Source organism: Pocillopora verrucosa, chromosome 3 (assembly GCF_036669915.1).
Source record: "Pocillopora verrucosa isolate sample1 chromosome 3, ASM3666991v2, whole genome shotgun sequence".
Classification (NCBI taxonomy): domain Eukaryota; kingdom Metazoa; phylum Cnidaria; class Anthozoa; order Scleractinia; family Pocilloporidae; genus Pocillopora; species Pocillopora verrucosa.
This window is the reverse complement of record NC_089314.1, coordinates 28,953,837-28,979,793: the sequence shown is the minus strand read 5'-3', so window position 1 is coordinate 28,979,793 and position 25,957 is coordinate 28,953,837. Positions and strand designations below refer to the sequence as shown.

General features: G+C 39.4%; 4 protein-coding genes across 4 annotated transcripts; all 4 read right to left on the bottom strand.

The window, feature by feature from the left end:
- Window positions 1–1,647: 1,647 nt before the first annotated feature.
- LOC131798173 (xaa-Arg dipeptidase-like) lies at window positions 1,648–4,129 on the bottom strand. The gene is made up of 3 exons (XM_059115821.2): window positions 3,786–4,129; window positions 2,716–3,201; window positions 1,648–2,604 (listed from the first exon to the last, which is right to left on the bottom strand). Exons 1-3 carry the CDS (start codon window positions 4,117–4,119, stop codon window positions 2,228–2,230), a joined length of 1,197 nt encoding a protein of 398 aa, XP_058971804.1. The 5' UTR covers window positions 4,120–4,129; the 3' UTR covers window positions 1,648–2,227.
- Window positions 4,130–6,146: 2,017 nt separating this feature from the next.
- Window positions 6,147–8,707, bottom strand: LOC131798171 (xaa-Arg dipeptidase-like). Its single transcript, XM_059115819.2, has 3 exons — window positions 8,308–8,707; window positions 7,310–7,795; window positions 6,147–6,728 (listed from the first exon to the last, which is right to left on the bottom strand). Exons 1-3 carry the CDS (start codon window positions 8,639–8,641, stop codon window positions 6,349–6,351), a joined length of 1,200 nt encoding a protein of 399 aa, XP_058971802.2. The 5' UTR covers window positions 8,642–8,707; the 3' UTR covers window positions 6,147–6,348.
- A 1,413-nt stretch (window positions 8,708–10,120) lies between these two features.
- Window positions 10,121–12,854, bottom strand: LOC131798172 (xaa-Arg dipeptidase). Its single transcript, XM_059115820.2, has 3 exons — window positions 12,298–12,854; window positions 11,337–11,822; window positions 10,121–11,003 (listed from the first exon to the last, which is right to left on the bottom strand). Exons 1-3 carry the CDS (start codon window positions 12,629–12,631, stop codon window positions 10,624–10,626), a joined length of 1,200 nt encoding a protein of 399 aa, XP_058971803.2. The 5' UTR covers window positions 12,632–12,854; the 3' UTR covers window positions 10,121–10,623.
- A 745-nt stretch (window positions 12,855–13,599) lies between these two features.
- Window positions 13,600–25,452, bottom strand: LOC131798159 (protein jagged-1b-like). Its single transcript, XM_066163636.1, has 7 exons — window positions 25,203–25,452; window positions 23,868–24,146; window positions 21,719–22,110; window positions 20,311–20,839; window positions 16,759–17,037; window positions 15,155–15,546; window positions 13,600–14,377 (listed from the first exon to the last, which is right to left on the bottom strand). Exons 1-7 carry the CDS (start codon window positions 25,248–25,250, stop codon window positions 13,873–13,875), a joined length of 2,424 nt encoding a protein of 807 aa, XP_066019733.1. The 5' UTR covers window positions 25,251–25,452; the 3' UTR covers window positions 13,600–13,872.
- Between the last annotated feature and the right edge of the window lie 505 nt (window positions 25,453–25,957).

Below are 25,957 nucleotides of genomic sequence, written 5' to 3'. Positions count from 1 at the left end.
AATTTTAAGTTTTCGACTTTTGGCTTCGGACTTCAAATTTCCGTTTTCGACTTTCGGACATTCGATTTCGGAGTTCGGAGTTTATTTCCAACCATTGACCTATAATTTTCTGTCGTCTGGTTTTGGACTTCTTATTTACGACGTTTTACTTCTATGCCTACATCCTGGTCTGTGACGGCGAACTTTCGCGATCCCACAGTTTCATTCATCAATAACTACATGAATACCTTCGACTTGCATACTCTATCTTCTTTGTTACAATTTCGACTCTGTAGAGCCATTTCAACGTCCACTGACCCAGAAGGTCCTACTTTCTTCTTTAGTCAGGAAAATAAAATTTAAGTATGAGGACATGTAAGTGGTACGCAGTAACCGAGATATGAGCGAAATCACCTTTGAAGTTACAAAGATTTAACCCCTTAAACCATAAGAATTACTGACATCTATAGAATTTCTCGCTGTACCACACCTAAATATAACATTAATGTCAGGAGAATAAGGGGGGGAAAATTCTCTAAAAACTTAAAAGCTCTTGATTGTCAAACAGTGTATAATATGTGTAGATAATGCAGTGATGTTAGACTATCAAGGGTTAAACAAATAAGGCAACAAATGTAAACAGCGTGGAAAATAAGAGGTTCTTAAGTTTTGCTGTTGTTGTTGTTGTTTTTAAATATAAATAAAAGTAACTCTGTGTTAGCTTATTGAGTGGCATTTTGCTTACGCCAATCAGATTATAGCATCAAGGTTTGTTTGCACCTACCAGAGAGTTAATCAATTATCTTTCTTGCTAATCATGTCATGGAATTACAGTGCAGCAAGAGTTTACAATGGAACCAAAACATTAATTCACATTAGAACTGTGATCTTATACACATCTTCCCATTGTAAAGGTTAGACTGTGAGGACCTTATTCAAAGATATTAGCTCTACAGCTACACTGTGAATTTCGAGCATAAATAAAGTATGTGTACGTATGTATGTATTGCTATAATCTGTCAGAGTTAAAAAGATCGCCAAAGAATTTTTTTACGATTTAAAAGAAGTTAAAACGTGTTTTTTGCGCCACCTCTTCACATACTCCACAAACCTAAATGGCTAATTACAATGGAGTGTTCATTTTGGAAGGGCTACTTTTGCTAACTCTGGAAAAAAATTGTGCAAAGCTCTCACTTATGATTAGGGTTTGCCCCATTAAAATTTTCCAGTAAATATCCTAAACTTTGTGACAATCCAAACTATAATTTTCTCAGTAGCCGCTGTGACACCCTCGACCCGAAGAGAAAAGGAGTATCAGTGAGCATGGAGAGAAAGTTCTCCTCTTGCTTAGTGGGAAAAAAATGAAAATGAAAAGCATGAAAAGCTCGAAAAGGGATAAAAGAGGAGTGGGAAGGTGTTTCTGCATGAGAAGAAGCATCACACTTGGTGTTTATCAACACCAAAAATATTGAGAAACTTCAATGTCTAGTAAGGTAACTTTATCCTTAATGCATCATCATTGGCATTGGCAAGAGGTCCATGGCGACATCTTGGTTGTTTTGTTAAATAAACCCTTTGACTCCCAAAGTGATTAACATTTAACTTCTCCCTGTAACACCTATACATTATTTAGCAAACAGATGATGAGAACACTCAAACTTGTCAAGTAGAAATTGCTATGTTGATCTACCTGTAACATCAAATTCACATAACTAGTTTACAAGGAGATGTGTAGCAGCTACAGGGGAGAATTAACAATCAGATATTGGGAGTTAAAGTGTTATTACAGAATTGATGAATACAGAAGATATTAGATAAGTTTAGAAGTTAACCAGGGTATTAACCCTTTGCACCTCAACATCAGTATGCATATTCTACCTATTGTTCTCTATACATTTCCCAAGGTGTCGATGAGGAGAATTTGTTTTCAAATCAAGAGCTTCTTTAGTTGGTGATCAATTCCTTTATTCTCATGACAGTGCTGTGTAATTTGAGGGTAACATTGTAAGAAGAAATCAGATGCTGGTTTTCCCTTCTAAGGGATCAAAATGATGAGAAAATGGCCCAGGCAGACAAACGGCCATGATATCCACTTAAAACAACAGATGGAAATGAACATGGTCATCTCCACAGAATTCCAAAAGCTCAATTTTTTTAGGCAATTTCATCTCTGGGAAAGGTACACAAATTATTGTTTTCCTCTCTGCAGCTTTAATTGTATTTCTCCTTAAGAATTAACATTCATCAGTTACATTGATGGGTGTGTTTTTTTAAAGTCCTTCTTTATTTTCTGCAAAAACTCAGGATTGCAAAGAACATCAATAGCAGTCATGGCCATCCCCTTACTTGCAATCAATGTTTTATTATGGGCAATCTCTGTAATTGCTGCCGCTGTAAATTCATGGGAATGGTTCACAGTGTTGGTAGCAATACTGTAAATCACATGAAATGATGGAACTACTTGGGAGACATTGCCCATATCTGTTGAGCCCTTGCCATATTCCTCAAAAGGATTGAAAGTTACTCCTAAGGTCTCAACATTAGCTTGATAGAGGTCTACAAGTGTGTTGTTTGTGTCTAAACTGGAATAAGGTCTTGGTTCCCATTCCACAGATACCTCGCACCCTTGAAAATAGAAAAATAACAAAATCACCACTTAGGCAAAACCACAGGGGCAGCAGAAGTAAACAAAATGAGTCTATAAACATGAATTATTTTCCTATTAAAGTTACTAACCAGTTGCTTTAGCTGCTGCTTGGAAACAGCTTACCACTTTTTCCTTCAATACTTCAAGTTCTTCATTAGTCTCAGCTCTAATTGCATAACGAAGCTGGGCACGATCAGGAATGATGTTGGGTTTGACACCTCCCTCACTGATAATGCCATGAAGACGCCATGTAGGTTTCATCTGCTGCCTTAGTGCACTTATGCTTGTATAAGCCATGACAGCTGCATCCAATGCATTGACCCCTTCCCAAGGGAATGCTGCAGCATGGGCAGCATGACCTTTATATGTGACCGTCACTTCAGTGAACGCCAAAGCTATAGGTCTTAGGACATCATGAGGGGCAGGATGAACCATCATACAGAAGTCAATATCTTTGAAGCAGCCATTGTTGATCATTAAAATCTTTCCCCCTCCTCCTTCCTCCGCAGGAGTTCCAAGAAGAACTACTTTAACTTTTGGTTTCTGATTAACTGATTCCAAAGCAATCTTTAGACCTATAAGCATATATTAAAATAATAAGAAAAGGTGAATTACGCATGAAGCTTCTTTATTGTTCTTTACTTTGTCTTTTATATAATTTCCAGAGTTTAAATACAAGATTGATGATAAAAAAGTTTACCAAATTTCAATTATAAATCCAACTGCTAAAAAATATACATGAATATCTTATTAGGTCGCATAGTACTGACTAACTTTAATTTTTAATACTGAAATATCAAACAATTAAATTTCATAGCTTTATCAAACTCTATTTTTTTTATGTGATTATACTGTTTTGCAAAGAATAACTGAATAAGGTAAGTGTCTTGATGACAACAAATTGGCAAAGTGCTAACTAATAGTTTGATAAATAATTTATATCTTATTTTGTTTTTTTTGCTAAATTTGTTTTTTTTTTTCGATCTCGTCGGTCTTGTCAAAATACCGCATAAATCGTAAATATACGGTGTAATTATGACACGATCTTTGAGAAGATTCCCGCACTCATTAATTTTTCAAAGAGTTTGACTCCATTGTCTTCGAATTGCCCATTTCATCAATGATACCGTGCACTCTGTACATGTGAAGGAGAATTTACCCAAAGCTGCTGCTACTCCTGATTCAGCAATCAGATTATGTCCACAAGCATGTCCGACAACTGGTAAAGCATCATATTCACTAAGCAGGCCAATTGTCAGACCTCCATCCTCTCCGCACTCAGCTCGGAAAGCCGTATCCAAAGTGTAATGAGGAGTTACATTGAAACCGTGCTCCGTCATAAACTTCGTCAGTTGCTCGTGAGCATACGTCTCCTTAAAATTCAGTTCAGGTTTTTCCCATATTCTTTTGTTTAGATCATATAAGTCAGAAGAATAAACATCAATTGCTTCTTTTGCTTTTTGCTTCAGAATACCTGCCAAGTCGGTCGCCATGATTTCCTCCTCATTGCGTGACTCGTCAACCTCGTTCCCAGGATCCTCTCCCTTTCTCCCTCGAGGAAGAAAGAAACAGCACCCTGAGTAAAATTTCACGCCTGTGCCCCCACCCCCTTGCCGCACACGAGGGTGGATAGCTTTGAATACAACCCGTCTTGGTCGTTCAAAAGTGATTGGTATTTTTTCTCTTTTCCATTTCATGTTTGCTTGATAACAGACACGTGATTAGATCAATTTATTTATTTTGACAGATTCTGTTATTTCTTTAATAAATTTATTAATTGCTTTTTTGGTGAGATATTCAAATTTATTACATCCATTTTAAAATTATGATCCATGCAATCTGATTGGCTCTCATTGGTGCAATTTGTTTACAAATTACACCATTTTTTGCACCAAATTGCATCTTTTTTTCAGTCATTATTGGAGCTTTTATCACTAAAACACAACAGCCAATCAGATTTCAAGAATCATTACCAGTAAATAATTAAAATTGCTGGAAAATCAAAAACAATTTTTGCAACTTTAACAAACCAGCTTAGAACTGGATAAACAAGTTATTTGTACAGAATAAAAAATCTTGTATTTGAGTGATTGAATTTTGCAGTGGAGGATTAAATTCTAACGATTCAACTCCTACTCAATGAAGGTAGCTGGCATTTGAGCATTAATTTCAATTCTTTTTGGTTTTAATACGTAGCCATCCTTGTTCCAAATGAACTACTATAACTTTCAGGTAATCAAACTTTGATTTACCAAATCATACATTATACAACTTAGCGTTTTACAGATCCTCTTTAATCACACGAAGGCTCTATCAACAGCAATTTCTTCTCAAACTTTTTTTTTCTTTTGATGGAATGATTGATCTATCTGGAGTTTTTAATTAAATTTTGAGTAAGCCTTTTTTCGAGTAACCTCAAGATCAGTAAGCAAATTCTCCACACTGTTTTCTAGACATTCCCAACAGTACTCACACAAAGAATTTGTCTGAAAATTGAGAGCTTTTTGAGTTTACAATTATTTCCTTTAACCTAATGGCTTAATGTTTGATTCAGGGGTGATACTCTTGTGAGAAATTAGATTCTTGTTACTCTTAGGAGTTGGAGGATAAAGGAGAACAGAGAGAGATGATTGTAGTGTACTGATTTCCATAACAACAGCATCATGTCACATGCTGAACTATAGCTACTGTAATAGCATTGCAAAACTGCTGCATGGTGCAAAACTACTATTCCTGAGTATAGGTAAAATTGTACGGAATAAAAAAAGGGATTATTCAGAATAAAGGAGGATTACACATAAAATGAATGAGAGTACTTCTCTGTGTCTGTCTCTGTGTCTGCGTCTGACAACTCCACAGTTATCTTTGTATTTTAAAGCACCTTAAATATTAGCACTAGTGATGAGGTACATTTAAGGCTGCTTTCGTAAGGCTTTTAAATACAAGTCTCACTAAGAGGATGAGATTTCACAGCACGTTTTAAGAAAAATACTTCAAAAATTATATCCTGTGAATCTTAATTCTATTCTTTGTAAGCAGCAGAAAACACAATGCCAGTTTTTGGATTCTGACATGAAAAATGATGAAATGGCTGATGTGATCTTGGCAACTTGAAACTTTTCCCTCACCATGGCTTTCCCTCAAACAGTTAATTCCTGCCAACCTTGACCTTATATGTGTTGCCTGTTGTATGTGCACCTGCTGTTTCAGTACTGAAATACTGTGTACACTTTGTGGATGTCAAAGGTGTGAGAGCACATTCATGTGTTACTGTGAACTTGATTGAAAAATATTCCTACTCACCCACATCTAACAAATTTACTCTGCATCAAATTCTAGCACATAAATCACTCTTTTAAATACAGCAAGGGTCAACTCCACTCAATTCCAAAATTTTCTATCATCACCACATAGAAATATTTGAAAACTTTCTCTTTGCTTTAATTATTTCTATTGTCACTTTTTGCCCATATCTGTTATTATTTACTCTTTCCTTATCAAAACACATCAAGCACATCAGTCACATCAAAATTCAATGTGTATTTGAAAGTTTCATCAAACCATAGTTTTATATACATGTTGCATCAATCAACAATTTGTCAATTACACACTGAACTCACAGTCAATTATTTACCCTGGAATATATCTACTGAAAAGTAATTTTGCACAGACTGTCTCTAATGACCTTTACTGACTTATATCCACTTTTCCATCTATGACAGTTAATTTTCACCCTCATTTGGTTGTTTAAAGTCAATCCTCACTTTACCCATGAAATCTTGTTTACACAATACATCAATAGCTGTCATGGCCATTGCCTTGCTGGCAATCAAAGTTTTCTCATGAGCTTCCTCTGTTGCTGCTGCTGTTGTGAATGCATGAGAATGATTGGGTGCAGTTGTGCCAATAGAATACATGGGATGGATAGAAGGAACTACATGTGAAACATTTCCCATATCAGTGGATGCTGAGAACTTTGCCTCAGGTGGAAATGATACTCCTAAGGACTCAGCATTGGCTTGGTACAGTTCAGCAAGGGTGTTGTTGGTTTCCAGATGTGAATATTTAGTGGCTGTTTCCCACTCCATGGAAACTTTGCAGCCTGTTGGAAAAGAACAAATTCTAAACATTAGGGTGCATCCTATGCTAACTCACCTTCTTAATACAAGATTCTTCCTGGCACAGACCAAACTTCCTTCTCTTTTTGGAAAAAAATTGGGTTGTTTGACCCATTGTGATTGTATTCTAGTTTAAGCCAGGAGTTTCAATAGAGGTCCATTACTGGCAGTCTAATGACACCTAAAAGACCTCTTATCACCATCTGTTTAGCCAGCGAGCTGGCTCTTGTACATGGGTTTAGCCTCATGATCCTTTTCAGGTGTGGCCACCTAATACACAATCTGGGCATGCTTATGAAAAAAGTTATTGAAACCCCTGTTTAAGTTTGGGGGAAAGACCAAACAGGATCTTCCAAAAGAAATTTGGAGGGAGAGGGTAAGATCCTTGAGCAAGTAAATTTGTTTCTCCAGATTTCTCCATACAGCTCTCAGTCACTTAGCCTTTAGAAAGTTGGGTTCCTACCCAGGTGTGCCCTCATACTTCTTAAAAAAGACATAGTATATAGAAAAACAAACAGAGTACTAGGAACAACTCTACCATGATTTGTTTCCTTAAGTTACTTACCTGTGGCTGATGCGGCTGCTTCAAAACAATTCTTCACCTTTTCTTTTAACACTTCAAGGTCACTGTCATTCATAGTTCGAACAGAACATCGGAGCTGAGCTCGGTCAGGAATGATGTTTGGCTTAACGCCCCCCTCAGAAATAATAAGGTGGACACGCCATGTGGGTTTCATCTGCTGTCTTAGTGCACTTATGCTTGTGTAAGCCATGACTGCGGCATCAAGGGCATTAATTCCTTCCCAAGGGAATGCAGCAGCATGAGCAGCGTGACCTTTGTAGGTAATTGTAGCACTTTCACGAGCTAAAATCACTGGTTTGAGAACATCCACTGGACTAGGGTGAACCATCATACAAAAGTCAAGATCTTTGAAGCAACCATTCTTGATCATTAAAATCTTGCCACCTTTTGCTTCCTCAGCAGGAGTTCCAAGGAGAACTATTTTGACTTTGGGTCTCTGATTAATGGCATTCAAAGCAATCTTGAGACCTAAGAATTAAAAACAATTCAAGGAGTTTCAAACTGGATGAACAATTTAGGATCAATATAAAATATCATTGAGGGAATGTTTGCACACGCCAGATATCTCACTTTATCTATATTTAGGAATTATCCAGTCTGCAGAGTATGGCAGCAAGGTGTATACACAAATTCTTTTAAACATCCACTTTGGACGCTAGAATCGCTGGATTGCACACTAATATAACTACAGCATAGTCAAGTCCTGCCATACTTTGCAGACTAGGGAATTACTCAAGGAAGACCTCCGATCTAGTTCTATTGTGCCACATTCATCCCAGTTTTGGTATCTCTAAGCTGACTCCTGCGCACTAAACCCGACAAATTTCTTTGAGCCTCATTGCCTCCCTTGCTCGGTTCAGTTTCGAATTGAACTAATTGAGAAAATAAACGAGAAAATAGGTTAATACGCGCCCCATAAATATGGATCGCTATATTGGGCAGGTAGAAGTTTGTCAAGCAAATGAACAACATAAACATACCTAAAGCCGCCGCTACTCCCGATTCAGCGATCAGATTATGTCCACAAGCGTGTCCTACTTCCGGTAAAGCATCATATTCGCTAATCAGTCCAATTGTAAGACCTCCATCCTCTCCGCATTCCGCCCGAAAAGCCGTATCCAAAGTGTAGTGAGGAGTTACATCGAAGCCTTGATTCGCCAAGAACTCTGTCAGCTGATCGTGAGCTGATCTCTCCTGAAAACCAAGCTCTGGGTTTTCCCAAACAATTTTGTTCAATTCATATAATTCAGGAGAATAGATATCGATCGCTTCTTTGGCTTTTTCCTTCAGGATCTTTACCTGGTCGCTCGCCATTTTTTGACAAGAAAGTGGAATGGAAAAGCACGTTCTCGCTCTGGCTAGGAAGCCGCCATTACGAAATTTCACACCGCCCGGGGACCTGGCACTAACGCATTTTTGCACAGTTTTCCCTCAAATATCAAGATGGCGGGAAAAATGGAAAGCCTACTCGTGCAGGTTGGCACTGGTCTTGTGCTTGTAAATTCGGCAAAAAGTCTTGGTAAACTCCAAATTCAGTGTACTTCATTCTAACCAAACTGGATTCTGCACCGAAGACGGTAAAGAATGCTTATTTAGAAATGCTGGGAAAGCAGAAAGGGTGTAAATTTGAAGATGCATGATCTGCTCAAAGCACTGGTCGTGTGCCAAAAGACTGAACTGTGAGGACTCACCAAGCATCAAGTTTACCCAGTCAGGAAGCCAAGAGTTTCAAAAAGTCAAGCAAGGGCACTTGCATTGTGCTGCTACGCTCTGCACTAATTCCTGACGCACTTAAAACAAAGACTTGAAGTATTACAGACTAAAGAAATTGCAGACTGCTCCGAGAAACGGCGTGAGTATTACAAAATTCTGAAAAACAAAGGAATTGACTTCAAACGGGATTTCATTTCCTCTCCTCACCGGAGCAAAGGGGAACGCGAGAACTAAAATGATCTCCCAGATTTGCCTTGTGCTCCTGAGTTTGCCGAGCGAAATGTACTAAACAAAATCACCACAGTCAGCAAAATAGAGTGTGCAACTGAAACGGTATCAACTGAGAAAGTTGAAAAAAAGAACTTGGGTGGTGCACTTTATGACAGTATGCAGACATATACTTCACTTTGGTACTGTTGGATACATGACAGGCACCAGTGTTTCAACTCAAGCTGGATCGAATCTTTACCGCACTGGCTGTTTTTCTTTCAACTCCGTTTGATCGGTTAGACCTGAGTCCTTGTCCTGGAGAGTTGCTTTCCCTTTTACCTCCTGATGTTTATGCAGCTGGTTACCAGGGCAGAGTTATTTTGGGAGACTGCACAGAGAACTGGATTACATAACCAGAAAACTTTGACGTCAACAATGCAACATTTAGCACATACAAGGACCATGACATTGGCAAAACAGGAATTTGGATGACACCTTTTGGCAGTCTTGTGCACTGCAGGGTCAGTCACTGATAATGACTTAACTGCAGACTGTGGAGTGCTGGATATGATACAAGACATAGGTGCTACAGTGCTTACGGATAAAGGGCTTGGTATCAAAGACTTGTGTCATGGTAAAGGCTTGTGTCACAATCGCCCTCCAATGAAATTTGAAGCACAGTATGAAGAGACTGATATAGCAAAGAACTTTGATATGGTCACTCTACAAATATACAATGAAAATTACATTGGATGCATAGGGATTGGTCAATTTTGAATGCTTGCTGGCCCAAGAATAGGGTTGACCTTCTATAATGTGTATACAAAGTGCAGGCTAATATTGTAAACATGCTGTTTGATCCCATTTGTGCAAAAGACACAATGAAATGGAAGTTAAGGGTAGTGTCTTGTGATTCAACTGTACCACTTTCATTTTTCATATAGGTCCATTAAATAACTTTTTTTAGGGGCTGTAAACAGTGATGAACTTGATACAACCTGTCCAGCTTCTTATTTACTATAGCTAGAAAGCTAAAAATTATTCATTTAAATACCGTGAAGCTCAACTTCTATCATCACTGCAAAAAACATTTGAAAATTTTTCTCTTTGCTTTAATTCTTTCCATTGTCACTTTTTGCTCATATCTGTAATGATTTATTCTTTCCCTACCAAACACATCAAGCACATCAGTCAAATTGAACTTCAGAGTGCATTTGAAAGTTTCATCAAACCATTGTTTCATATACGTGTTGTATCAATCTAAGATTTGTGAACTACACACTGAACTCACAGATATATCTCTAGGAGTAATTTTGCAGAAACTGTCCCTAATGACTTTTGCCAACTTGTCCTCACTTTTCCATCCATGACAGTTAATTTTCACCCTTATTTAGTTGTTTAAAGTCAATCCTCACTTGATCCATGAAATCTTGTTTACACAATACATCAATAGCTGTCATGGCCATTGCCTTGCTGGCAATCAAAGTTTTCTCATGAGCTTCCTCTGTTGCTGCTGCTGTTGTGAATGCATGAGAATGATTGGGTGCAGTTGTGCCAATAGAATACATGGGATGGATAGAAGGAACTACATGTGAAACATTTCCCATATCAGTGGATGCTGAGAACTTTGCCTCAGGTGGAAATGATACTCCTAAGGACTCAGCATTGGCTTGGTACAGTTCAGCAAGGGTGTTGTTGGTTTCCAGATGTGAATATCTAGTGTCTGTTTCCCACTCCATGGAGACTTTGCAGCCTGTTGGAAAAGAGCAAATTTTAAACATTAGGGTGCTCCTATGCTAGCTCACCTTCTTAATACAAAAAAATATTGAAACCCCTGTTTAAGTTTGGGGGAAAGACAAAAACAAGATGTGCCAAAACAAATTTGGAGGGAGTGGGCAAGATCCTTGAGGAAGTAAATTTGTTTCTCCAAATTTCTCCAAACTGGTCTCAGTCACTTAGCCTTTAGAAAGTTAGGTTCCTACCCAGGTGTGCCCTTTTACTTCTTGAAAAAGACACATAGTATATAGAAAATGAAACAGAGGACTGAGAACAAGTCTGCCATAATTTGTTTTTTTAGGTTACTTACCTGTGGCTGATGCAGCTGCTTCAAAACAATTCTTCACCTTTTCTTTTAACACTTCAAGGTTGCTGTCAGTCATAGCTCGAATGTAACACTGTAGCTGAGCTCGGTCAGGAATTATGTTTGGCTTAACACCACCCTTGGAAATGATAAGGTTAACATGCCATGTGGGCTTCATCTGCTGTCTTAGTGCACTTATGCTTGTGTAAGCCATGACTGCGGCATCAAGGGCATTAATTCCTTCCCAGGGGAATGCGGCAGCATGAGCAGCATGACCTTTGTAGGTGATTGTAGCACGTTCACTAGCTAAAATGACTGGTTTGAAAACATCTACTGAACTTGGGTGAACCATCATACAAAAGTCAAGATCTTTGAAGCAACCATTCTTGATCATTGAAATCTTGCCACCTGTTGTTTCCTCAGCAGGAGTTCCAAGGAGAACTATTTTGACTTTGGGTCTCTGATTAATGGCATTCAAAGCAATCTTGAGACCTAAGAAATAAAACTAGTTCAAGGAGTTTCAAACTGGATGAACAATTTAGGACCAATATAAAACATCATCGAGTTTGCACAGGCCAGATGTCTCACTTTATCTATATTTAGGAATTATCTAGTCTGCACAGTATAGCAGCTATTGCATACACAATATTTCTTTAATTCCAAATTGAACTCTAGGCAGTTCCATCCGCTTTTAGAGATTCTATTTCAGTTTCTAGACCCCCCTTGTTGATCTCAGCGTAAAAGACATCCGAATCCCCATGACGCATTTGGAAACATAATTTACTCTTTTAAGTGATGTTTTTATATAGCGATGTGAGACTGTTTTAAAATGTATACGTAATGCATTACATAGTGTAGGCTAGTATAGATAATAGACGAGAAAACAGGTTGATACGTGTCCGATAAATATGGATCGCTTTATTAGGCAGGTAGAAGTTTGTCAAGCAAATGAACAACATAAACATGCCTAAAGCCGCTGCTACTCCCGATTCAGCGATCAGATTATGTCCACAAGCGTGTCCTACTTCCGGTAAAGCATCATATTCACTAATCAGTCCAATTGTAAGACCTCCATCCTCTCCGCATTCCGCCCGAAAAGCCGTATCCAAAGTGTAATGAGGAATTACATCGAAGCCTTGATCCGCCAAGAATTCTGTCAGCTGATCGTGAGCAAATCTCTCCTGAAGACCAAGCTCTGGGTTTTCCCATACACTTTTGTTCAGTTCATATAATTCAGGAGAATAGATATCGATCGCTTCTTTGGCTTTTTCCTTCAGGACCTTTACCTGGTCGCTCTCCATTTTTGACAAGGAAGTGAAACGGAAAGAAGTCCCCGTTCCTCTCAGCCTGACAAATAAGATTCATTAAGCTAATTGTTTGTGTGAGAAAGTCTGCTAGGGGACAGGGAGTTGGCGCATGATGCCTTCTTCACAAATATGAAAGTTCCAGAGGTACAGAAGTTTTTAAAGGAAAGAAATATTCGAATTTCTGTAAACTGGAGGCTCTTGAGAGGCGCATGTGACATTGTACGCCTCTGTTTTTTTTTGTTATGGCTTTCACGAGAGCGAGGCTTGTATTGTTTTCCCGAAGCTTGAGGAATAATTGGCATCGAGTTAATGTCCGCCAAAGACCAACGCCGCGCGTAATGCATACTGGTCAAAACCAAACCTACTGTGAACACGTAATCTCTCAGTTCTTTTCCTGAATGGACAATTGTTCCCATGACGATTGCGACCGTAAAACTTTTTTTTTCGGGGTTCAATTTTAGCTTCGCTAAAATTCAAACGATGAACTACGAAATTCAATGTTTTTGCGAGAACGTCTTAGTCGACTTGATAATTCTAACTGACGAACCAACACTGGTAAATCATGTTGTAGCATTAAATGCCCTTTTTTCATATTTTTCGAACAGGGTACAATCAAAACAAGAAAGTTAAAAGCAGCTGTATTTAAAGATAACGAAGCATTTTTACCATGCCATTAAATCTTTCTTGAAATGAAAATAAAAGCGCATGTATCTGCTATTAATGATAATTCATAACTGTCGATTTGATTTGAAGGAGTTTCGTTGTGTTGTATAAACAGTACCTAGAAATGAATGACTTAAAAGAAAATTATGGGATGGTCAAATAACATGGTTCAAAAGGCAAGAAACCATAACATTAAATTTCGAAACCAAAACATTTCCCCTTTTGGTCACCCCAAGTCTGTTGCGGTGATGCATATTAAATTAGACGTTGATGGTAATGTACAAGACAGCTTCAAATACTTTCATCATAAAAAGCGAATTTTAATTTTTACTTGGTTTGCAGTACTTGGCAGGAGCTATTACTTATAATAAAAATTGTTCAAGTCATAAAAAATGAAAAGCGGAGCTCGATGTGTCCATTTAGTCCTATTTTCTATAATCATTCAGTGATTACTGACTATTTTCTGTCTAAGGAACCGTAAACATTCGTCCATCTAGGTCCTGTTTATAAATTGTCGCAGCGCCATTGAAGATGTACTAACGGGTGACATACAGTCACACTAAAGCCCATCGTTACTCAATTGTAAATAATGATTCCACGCTTCTTTCACGGCAGTCACGTCCTTCCCAGCCGTCCAAGCACACTTTACTTCCGTCACGTACGTTGCAAGTGTAATACCCGTGCTTTTCATCGTTGTGGGGCTCGCAGTAAGTGGCACAGTCGGACCCAAACCACGAAGGATGGCAGATTTTGTAGCCTTCTTCTGTACAGTTGTAGGTTACTGGGGCTTCAATGACCAAACAAGTCCAAGAGCAGTTAGAGTCGAGGCGACTGACGCCGTCCAAGCACACCATATTGCCTTCATCGTCACAAGTGTAATTTCCGAGTTTCTCATCATTTTGAGGAACACAGAACACTGTGCAGTTCTCGCCATACCACCCAGGCAGACACGTTTTACTTCCGTCTTGTGCACAACTGTAATGTCCGCCGTCGTCATCACGAGGGATGCATTGTGTGCGACAGTCAGAACCAAACCACGATGGTAGGCACTCTTTCTTACCATCCAACGGCCTGCATCTGTGATTCAAGAAAGGAAAAGTTTTATCTATAATTTCAACTTCTCTAAAAGATTTACATGAGATCATCTCCTGACTGCATAGATCTTTTTCATGATATTCTTTAGTGCCCCAGCCTCTTGAGAAAAAACTATTTTCTTTTTATACATGTTGTCAAAGATATAAAAGCTAATTCACGTGATTATTAAAGGATAGCAATAGGGCCCGCAATATATGAAAAATTCCTTGTGATACAGAAATCCTTCCCCAAATTCCTATTGGATTCTTTCTGAAGGCTGCTTTTGTAAATTTACATCATCTATGTTCCTTTCTTTCTCAGCCTCGATTACAAATAGATTCTCAGCGAAAAGAGGAGAACAAAAAGGCGGGGAGGGCGGGAGGCCGGGAGGGTATAACGGCAAAGGTTTTTGTTCTCCTTTATTTTTCCCTCGCTCTATTTTTCGAAATTTTGCCACAAGCTGTCTCATTTCCGACTATATGATTTGGTTTTATTAACTGAGTTGATTATGTAAAGTAGTCACCGTAAAGAGTTTCTAAGTTGACGTTCCGAGCGTTAGCCCTTCGTCAGTGCGAATGGAGGAATTGTGGGTTGTGTGTGAGTTTATCTGTAAAAAATGGAGCCACGCTATTTGTGGGAATATAGTAACGAGAAAGGTAAGAGTAAATTATTTGAATGGAAAGCGTTGGCTCCCCCACCGACGTAGCACCACAGTTCCTTTAAAACCGTACCCCCTGAATTCCCGACCACTTTAATAAGCACACCTGTCTCCTGACTTACTTGTAATGTCCTTGAAAATCATTATCCTGAGGAACACAGTTTGCAGAACAGCGAGGACCAAACCAATTTCTCTCGCATCTTTTACAAGACGGCCCTTCCCAATGTTGAAGACAAATCTTGTTTCCTAGGTTATCGCAGGTGTAATGTCCACTTGAGTCATCCCGCGGGACACAATTCACGCTACAACTGGGACCATAGTAGTCTTTGTCGCAGTACAACTCCAAGTCGAGCTTCATGGTGACGTATCTGCTCTTCAGCGTCAAGCTTCTTCTTAAGGGATCCAAATACAACCCCGGAGTGACAGACCACAGTGTTATGGACGGGCAGCCAACGTAATCATTTCTGGTAAATTTGTCCTTATCCCAGACTTCCACCCCAACGGTAATGGCTCCCTGAGAAATAATACAAGCACTCAGTTCAGCTTTGTGACTATTCGTATTCAGTATATTAGCTCCGGTGACTATAGAGATTCACGCGCTCTGATTGGTCGAGGATTGCGTCATATCTCGCTATGATCACCTCGCACGAGGTGCCTCGCGGTTTGTTAGTGTTACCGTGGAAGTGATAATGGTTCTTTACCTCGATACATGTAATCAAAGCAATTAAAACAGAATGGTTTCAACGTCAAAACGAATATTTAGAATAGAATTCGAAAGCACCCAGGCAATAATACTAAAACAATTATTTGCCTCGGGCTCAAAGAATATTTAGTTGAATAATTCCCTCGGCTTTGTCTCGGGGACTGGTCAAAATTAGTCACTTCGCCTTGAGTGAATAACTGTTAATATCCATACAGTTCTGTCGCTGTTCCTCTGATTCGGTAACTTTTTATTAACAGGTTACCTGTGTCCGGAAAAAAAGTGTAGGAGAACGGAGTTGGTTGGGCGATATGAAAAAGTATGCCCTTATGAAATTGACTTTTAATTACATTGAGATGTGTTCAGATTTGTAATGAAAAGTTCTTTTTCACTGGAAAATATTCCGTTCAGTGCAAGCACCTGTCGAAAATTGTATCATCTTGTTAGGTGAAATATGCCAGTTTATAAAAATAGGTTTATTTTTGAGCGTACTAAGCTTTGAAATATCAGGCGTGACTATGATTTCAGAAGGGAGGGGGGAGGGTCAATCAGAAAGTTTTCTAATGCGAGGGGGGTCATGTAAGGGTAGTTAGTAAGCTGAGGGGTCATACAATTCCCAAATAGCATTCCTCCAAATCCCACCACCCAGCCTTACTCAGTGAGTAATGAACGGTCCCATAAGACTCGGCGATGCAGCAGTAAAGTTGCTTATTTGGCATCAGCTCAAGTGTCACTTCGAGTGATTTCATACACAATACATGTTGTAGGAATATTGATTTAGAAAAGTGCCTTCTACTTTGAAAAAGTTATCTATTTTTGGAACAGTCAGGAGAATGAAGCCTGATGCATCATAACGTTTCTCTTGGTCGTTTAACGCGTTTCCAAAAGTACAAATACACCCAGTAAACTTTCCCTTTGTTGCTTTTATCTGTACTTAAGTGAAGTTAAGAAATGTTGGTCTTATGCACTAGATGACGCGGAAAAGATGACAAGAATAAAATGGTTTTGCTTTATATGCGTACTTACCTTAAAAGATTCAAAAGAAAACGCTCTTCTGATGTTGAGTACATGGTTGTCATCGTCACCAACCACACCGGTCTGGCTTCTACCAATATTACAACTGTTTGAAGAAGACCCACTAACTGCCTGACTCACACATAGTTTGAAGTAAGCATCACATGGGCGGCATCGGCCAATGTTGAGAAATCGGTGATCACAGCATTTACCATTACTCAAGCGGTGAGAGGGGTTAGTGTACCTTCGTAATGTTACAATGGCGCGACCAGTTCCTTCCGAGGGTGGCGCCTGTCAACAAAAGAGATTAATCTTGCCTAAAGTAAGAGCAGGAGACACTCGATTTTATTGAGCGCAAATAATTAAGGCCTGTACACGCGATCTAGTGGTCATACACGCGTTTTCCTGTCTTTTCCCTTTCTAGCACGCGCCTTACGCGCGTTTTCGTCGAGCGCTCAGCACGAAGGCTATATCTAAATTAACTAATACCGTTGCCTCAATCATTATTATTGTGTATTGTGCTCATAGACACACTCGTAGCTCGATGTAAACCACCCAATCCGGCAGATATCTAGAGATCTGAAGTGTGTAATTCATTTTTCTCAAGACTCATTTAACCTCTGCAAGTGACTGTGTACCAAAAGCCAAATCACAGTTTTGTATATTGAGATCTTTTTCTTGTCAATAATAATAATTTGTGTCCTAACCGACCGAAGCTTTTTGTTATTTTCTAAAAAACCCCAAGAAATCAATAGTTAGATTTGGCTCAAGATAAGTGTTATCAGCCGAGGATGGTAAAACTTGCCTCGACTTATGATTATTTCGAAATCATAACACTGCTTTGATAATTGTTTATCTAGAAAACATTCAGAAGAAAAACATTAAGCCACCATAATACAAAATGTGTACTGCTGCTAGCTTGTTTCGAGTATGAAGAGAGTTAGTTTACAATGATTTGCATTGGTTTTTAAAATCTAAAATATGTCTTATGAGCGGCTTGTAATAATACTCCGTGAATTAACTTTGGAGTACTAACGCGCCCGTTAAGTGTAAGGTCAAACAAATAATATTTTATTGGTTACTCCAGTTAAGCCTGAAGACTTCTAACTGTAAGAGATAATAAATAGTTTATCAGGAGGAAATAATTATACTGAATTCATATTTTCGAGATTTTGCGATCTGGCGTGAACCATCATACCATCCTTGACTCGGCAATGTCTCTCTCCAATTTACCCCTCCTTCTTGCCACTAATCATTTTGTGTATGTGCGACATGATATGCACATTCTTAATTCTGTTTTCAACTCACTGAACTCAGCCAAAATCGAATAAAAGGCCCTTTTGTCGTTAGTGAAACGATTCATGCGAAACATGACACGTATGGAAGACTTGTCCAGTACAGTTTGAACACGCCTGGCTAAAAATACTGTGATATCTTATCTGCGATCCACATTCAACCTGGTTGAATTTTGACGAAGGAAAATTCCTCTTTCATGGTTCGTTTAAATGTAAGTGTTCTGCGAGACTCTCCGAATAGATTGATGGATCAGCACTGAAATAATGAGAGCTCTGGATGTAATCAACAACTGCATAATTTATGAACGCGATCTGAGAAAAGAAATTGAATTTATAGTGGAATTGCTACAGACTTTCATAATCTGACGAACTTCTCGACATTTCCTTTGGCGAGCGAAGATTAGATCAACACAGTCTCGATTTCGTCTCCTCCCACAGCTCAGGCCGCGTAGAAATGATAGGATTTCCGGTGATGATAGAAAAACCTCCCGCACTCACGAAGAAAATATTACTTTTCAACTCGACCGGAAGTGTCTGTTACGCTTTCAATTCTAAACTGACTGCGTCAAAGCTTTTCAAGTTTGTCGTTCGCAATAATTTTAGAATTCTCGTTTCCATTTTTTTAGTCAACTTTGTCTTTCTCTTTTACTACTCTCATTTGTATGATCTTTGTTTACCCTGGAACATTAGTATTCCAAGACTTCCTTCTACATTACGTTATAATTTTCCTGCTCGTTAGTCGCAAATGTCGTCACTCGTCTTTCCACGAAGGAATTCTTCATTTTTTTTTATTTTGACGAGTCTCATTAGCGGTGTTCTTTATAGATTTGCCACCAGCGCTCTGAGCTCATGTTTGACACAAATTAAGCAGAAGCAAAATAGTTAAAAGCATTTACCATGAAAGTCAGCATCACAGCCACAGCGCCAACAAACCAGAGGAGCATTTCGTAAATAGAAATTTCGCGCAAAATTGGCGACAATTATATGGTACCAGTGGCAATATAAGCGTAGTGAGACTCTCACTTGTGTTTTGCTGTTTCAGCCGAATTTTTTTAACATCCGTTCACAGTGGACCCCAATGCTGTATAGAGCGTGAAGCATGAAACTGCCTTTTTTATAGGTGATCAGATGTCGAATTTTTGACTTATAGCCAAAAGTCTAGATTCTTCTGGATAATACTACCCTTGAACAAACATGACGTACGCCCTGGCGTGGGTTGAACGGGGTTGGGGAGGAAGGGGAGAGCGGACCATCGTACAGAAAAAATGTTAGGAGCAAGGGGCGCATCTTACACCACTTTGAGGTACCTCCAGGTTGTAACATCTTAAACATATTCTCGGGGATAGTTTTATAGGTTTCACCTTTTTGGAACATTACTGATTAACAACATAACTACCAGACAAGAATCTAATTTCTTTCCTCCATTTCAAAGGAAAATTTCTCCCTCCCCCTCTTTCCCGGAACACGCAGCTGGAGCCGAATGTTCCCAGTTTCCAGACATTCAGCTTATGTCCCTCCGTCGCGGGCTGTAGAGATAGAGAGTTTTAGCCAAATGTGGAAAGTGGAGAAATAAAGGAAAACTCGCAGAGAGAAACTCGTACAGAGATAATTTGATGGCTGACAATTTGTGACTGGGATGAGTTACATCATGTATCACTCGTGATATCTTTTCTTTTTCACCCTTAAGCCAATTAAGACCGCAAAGGTTATCAACACGTAATAAAAAGAGGAATAGATAAAAGGGAAGTTGTCTGAAAAAAATGTGTTTTTATTCCATCATGGTTAGATTACAATAACACTAAAATGAATAACGATAACGAAAGATAACAAACTGCGGAAGTAAATGGTTATCTTTGGACGTGTTTGCTTTTCTTTTTTGTTTTGGGTCAAAATATGTTTTTTGACACATTTTGTCACTTGCCGGCTACTGTTTACAAAAGCCAGCAATTGACAGATAAAACTATATTTACGAAGGATAAGTTATTGGCTATCACAACAAACTAGCTTCCTGTCTTCTTTATCAGTTGTTTTCATTCAAGTTTTTTGTTTCAATTAGCTATTGAATTTAATGACTAGAACAACATACTGGTGTTACGAAATCGTAATAACACATCTAGAATCACGTAACAATACCCTTACTCGTTTAAACATACGGCGTAATAATCTCTAAGTATAAAATAAAAAAAATTGTCATTCCGCAGAATACCTCCTGCAAAAAGCTCATGCCACATGGTAATCTACTGAATTATCTGTCAAAACTGCATGCTCAGTTCTTTTTTCGATTAAGACAGCTTAGCCCTTCCCAGCCAGGTCTGCACACTTTACTTCCATCTCTTGGCTCGCACGTGTAATGCCCGTGCTCGTTGTCATCATGAGGGACACAATACTGGAGACACTCTGGGCCATGCCACCACTTCTTGCATTGCTTAACTCCACCGTCAGAACAATAGATGTAGCCTTGCTGGAAGCCATACGTGTCATTTGCCAAGCAGGATAAAGAACAATCCGCGCCATACCAACCCAGGAGGCAGTCCATGCAGTCTGGAGAGCGGTACCCGTTTAGACAGACTTTGCCGCCTTCCTCGTCACAAGTATAGTGGCCTCGTATGTCATCATCTTGAGGAATGCAAAACACTGTGCAGTTCTCTCCGTGCCATCCGTCATGGCATGTCTTTTTTCCGTCACGTGCACAGCTATAGTGGCCGTTGTCATCATCGTCATGAGGAATGCAGTGCGCCTTGCAGTCGCTACCAAACCACCACGGTAGGCATTGTTTCGTTCCATCTGATTGGCTGCATCTGTAGAGGTAAATGCACTTTTTGGTGTCTAAGAAAGCGTAATGTATAAAACTGGGAACAATGCTACTGACCTGCTTTCCCAAACAACCGAACGAACCCATTACTAACAGTGGCTAAACTACTTTTTAGGTAGCTGAATTTTTTTCGTGTTGGCTATTTTTTGACTTTGGATCTCTTCCACATGAGCATTAAGAAGGCAAATAAAAAACGCCTTGAAATACCTTGCACATTTGTGCAAACTGCACATAGAACAACTTACTTGTAATGTCCAAGCTCGTCACTGTCTCGAGGTACACAGTATGTAGAACAGCCAGTACCAAACCAGTTTTTCACGCATCGTTTACAAGATAGCCCTTCCCAACAAGAAAGACAGATTTTGTCTCCCTGCCTATCAGAATTGAAATGTCCATCTCGCGGGTCATCCCGAGTGGTACACCATCGAGTGTGGAGAGCAAAAAGGCGGGGAGGGGAGGGGAGGGTAAAACGGCAAAAGTTTTTGTTCTCCTTGTGTAACCCCTAAATTTCTCCCTCGCTCTATTTTTCGAAATTTTGCCACAAGCTGTCTCATTCCCGACTAGAGAATTTGGGTTTATTAACTGAGTTAATAATGTAAATTAGATACCGTAAGGAGTTTTCTAAGATGGCCTCTCGAGCGTTAGCCCTTCGTCAGAGCGAATGGAGGAATTGTGGGTTGTGTGTGTGTTTATATGTAAAAAGTGGAGCTAAGCTATTGGTGGGAATATAGAAATGAGAAAGGAAAGAATAATTATTTGAATGGAAAGCGTTCGCTACCCCACCGAAGTAGCACCACAGTTTCTTTGAAACTGTATTCCCTTAATTCCCAAACACTTTAATAAGCACATCTGTCTCCTGACTTACTTGTAATGTCCTTGAAAATCATTATCCTGAGGAACACAAATTGCAGAACAGCGGGGACCAAACCAATTGCTCTCGCATCTGTTACAAGACGGCCCTTCCCAACGTTGAAGACAAATCTTGTTTCCCAGGTTATCGCAGGTGTAATGTCCACTCGAGTCATCCCGCGGGACACAATTCACGCTACAACTGGGACCATAGTAGTCTTTGTCGCAGTACAACTCCAAGTCAAGCTTCATGGTGACGTATCTGCTCTTTAGCGTCAAGCTTCTTCTTAAGGGATCCAAATACAACCCCGGAGTGACAGACCACAGTGTTATGGACGGGGAGCCCACGTAATCATTGCTGGTAAATTTGTCCTTATCCCAGACTTCCACCCCAACGGTAATGGCTCCCTGAGAAATAATACAAGCACTCAGTTCAGCTTTGTGACTATTCGTATTCAGTATAATTGCTCCAGTGATTATAGAGATTTATGTGCCCTGATTGGTTTAGGATTGCGTCATATCTCGCTTGAACATGACATACGCCCTGGCGTGGGTGGAACAAGGTTGGGGAGGAAGGGAGAGTGGACCATCATACAGAAAAAATGTTAGGGGCGAGGGGTGCATCTACACCACTTTGAGGTACCTCTAGGTACTAACATCTTAAACTTATTCTCGGGGATAGTTTTATAAGTTTCACCTTTTTGGAAATAACTGATTAACAACATAACTGCCAGACAAGAATCTAATTTCTTTCCTCCATTTCATAGGGAAATTTCTCCCTCCCCCTCTTTCCCGGAACACGCAGCTGGACCCGAATGTTCCTATTTTTCAGACCTTCAGCTAAATTTTAAAATTGCTACCACGCGTTTTGTTAGTGTCACCCAGGAAGTGATAAACGCGACAAAAAAAAAAGAAAAAAGATTTAAAGAGCGTTAAAGATGCTACTTAGTTCTGAGTAATACTTTTCAAAAGAAAGACGTGAAATATTTGCTGATTGAATTAAATGAAGCTATTAAATACCAGTGCAAACTGGCTCTTTACTTCGATACGTGTAATCAGAGCAATTGAAACAGAACTATTTCAACGTCAAAACAAGTATTTACAATAGAATTCGAAAGCACCCAAGCAATTATGCTGAAACAATTATTTGCCTTAGGCTGAATGAATATTTTGTTGAATAATCCCCTCGGCTTTGTCTCGGAGACTAGTAAAAAATATTGACTTCGCCTTCAGTGAATAATTGTTAATATCCATACAATTCTATCGACGTCCCTCTGATTCGGTCACCTTTTATTAACAGGTTACCTTTGTTCCATGGGAAAACTGGGCATCACGAAAAATAACAAGAAATGAAGGACCACTCATTCAACATGGATGGAGGTGGGAGAGAGTTTTGGGTTGGAATGCGAAAAAAACCGGCTTTAAAAGAGGTCCGGAAAAAAAAATGAAGGAGAACGGAGTTGGTTGGTTATTGAATAAAAATACATGCACGTATGAAATTGACCTTAAATTTTTTTGAGATGTGTTCAGATTTGTAATAAAACTCTCTTTTTCATTGGAAAATATTCCGTTCATTGCAAGCACCTGTCGAGAATTGTGATCTTGCTAGGTGAAATATGCCAGTTTATAAGAACAATTTTTTTAAGCGTGCTAACCTTTGAAATATCAGGCATGACTATGATTTGAGAAAGGGGGGGGTTCATTCAAAAAGTTCCCTAATGCGAGGGGGGTCATGTGAGGATAGTTAGTAAGCTGAAGGGTCATAGAACTCCCGAATAGCATTCCCCCAAATCTCACCACCCAGCCCTATTCAATGAGTAATGAACGGTCCCATAAGACTTGGCGATTTTATTGTAGCAGTAAAGTTGCTTATTTGGCATCAGCTCAAGTGTCACTTCCGAGTAATTTCATACACAATACATGTTGCAGGAATATTAACTTAGAAAAGTACCTTCTACTTTGAAAAAGTTATTTGTTTTTGGAACAGTCTGGAGAATGAGGCCTGAGTAGTCGTTAAACGCATTTCCAAAGGTACAAATACGCCCAAAAAAATTGTTCCTTTGTCGCTTTTACTAAAGTAAAGTTTAAAAATGCACTTCTTATGCACTAAATGACGCGGAAAAGATGACAAGAATAAAATAATTTTGCTTTATACGTGTACTTACCTTAAAAGATGCGAAAGAAAACGCCCTTCTGATGTTGAGTACATGGTTGTCATCGTCACCAACCACACCAGTCTGGCTTCTACCAATATTACAGCTGTTTGAAGAAGACCCACTAACTGCCTGACTCACACATAGTTTGAAGTAAGCATCACATGGGCGGCATCGACCAACGTTGAGAAATCGGTGATCACAGCATTTACCATTGTTCAAGCGGTGAGAGGGGTTAGTGTACCTTCGTAATGTTACAATGGCGCGACCAGTTCCTTCCGAGGGTGGCGCCTGTCAACAAAAGAGATGAATCTTACCTAACGTATGAGCAAGAGACACTCGATTTTATTAAGCGCAAATAATTAAGGCCTGCACACGAGATCTAATGGTCATACACGCGTTTTCCTGTCTTTTTCTTTTGTAGCACTCGCGTTACGCGCGTTTTCGTCGAGCGCTCAGCACGAAGGCTATATCTAAATTAACTAATACCGTTGCCTCAATCATTATTATTGTGTATTGTGCTCATAGACACACTCATCGCTCGATACAAGTCACCCAATCAGATATCTACAGATCTGAAGTGTGTAATTCATTTTCTTAAGACTCATTTAACCTCTGCAAGCGAATGTGTTCTAAAAGCCAAATCATGGCTCGATGAAATTTTAGTGTTCTGCGAGACTACCCGAATAGATTGATAGATCAGCACTGAACTAATGAGAGCTCTGGATATAATCAACGACTGCATAATATATGAACTTGATGACGAATCGCGCGATCTGAGACAAGAAATTGAATTTATAGTGGAATTGCCACAGACTTCCACAACCTGACTCGATATTTCCCTTGGCGAACGGAGAGTAGGTCAACACACTCTCGTTTTCATTTCCTCCCACAGCTCACGCCGCCGAGAAATAATAGGATTTCCGGTGATGATAGGCGCTCACGAAGAAAATCTTCCTTTTCAGCTCGACCGGTAGTGTCCTTCTGAATTGTTTGTTGCCTTTCAAAATGATTTGCACTCGGTTCCATACCAGTCATCCAGGCAAATCAGTAATTTTAGAATTCTCTTCGCCGTGTTTAGTCAACTTTGTATTTCTCTTTTACTACTCTCATTTGTATGATCCTTGTTTACCCTGGAACATTAGTATTCCAAGACTTCCTTCTACATTACGTTATAATTTTCCTGCTCGTTAGTCGCAAATGTCACTTGGCTTTCCACGGAGGTTTTCTTCGTTCTTTTTGTTTTGGCGAGTCTCGTTAAAAGTATTCGTTGTGGATTGGCTGCCCGCGTGCTGAGCTCATGTTTAACACAAATGAAGCAGAAGCAAAATGTTCAAAAGCACTTACCATGAAGGTCAAAATCCCAGCCACAGCGCCAACAAACCAGAGGAGCATTTCGTAAATTGTTCAAGATATAACTTCAATTATATGGTACCAGTGGCAATATAGTGAGACTGCTACTTGTGTATCGTCGTTCTGTTACTTGTGTATCGTTGTTTCAGCCGAATTTTTTAACATTCGTTGACAGTGGACCCCAATGCTGCATAGAGCCTTAAGCATGAAATTGCCTTTTTTTTAAGACGATCAGATATCGGATTATTGACTCATGGCCAAAAGCCTAGATTATTTTGGATACTGCTACGTTTGAGCAAACATGACATACGCCCTGAAGTCAAAAAAAAAACATTTTAGGGGTGGGGGGTGCATCTTGCACTACTTTGAGGTACCTCTAGATATTTGACATTTTAGACTCATTCTCGGGGATAGTGTTAGAGGCTTCTCCTTTTTGGAAATAACTGATTAATAACGTAACTGCCAATCAATAGTCTGATTTCATAGAAGAATTTCTCCCTCCCCCTCCCCCCTGGAATACGCAGCTGGAGCCCAATTTCCTGACATTCAGCTCATATCCCTCCATCGTGGGCTGTAGAGATAGAGAGTTTTAACAAAAGGTATAATGCAGAGAAATAAAGGAAAACTCACAGAACAGAGATAATTTGATGGCTCACAACTCATGACTGCGATGAGTTTCATAATATACCACCCGTGATATTTTTTCGTGTCTGCCCATAGGCCATTTAGACCGGAAAGGTTATCAACAC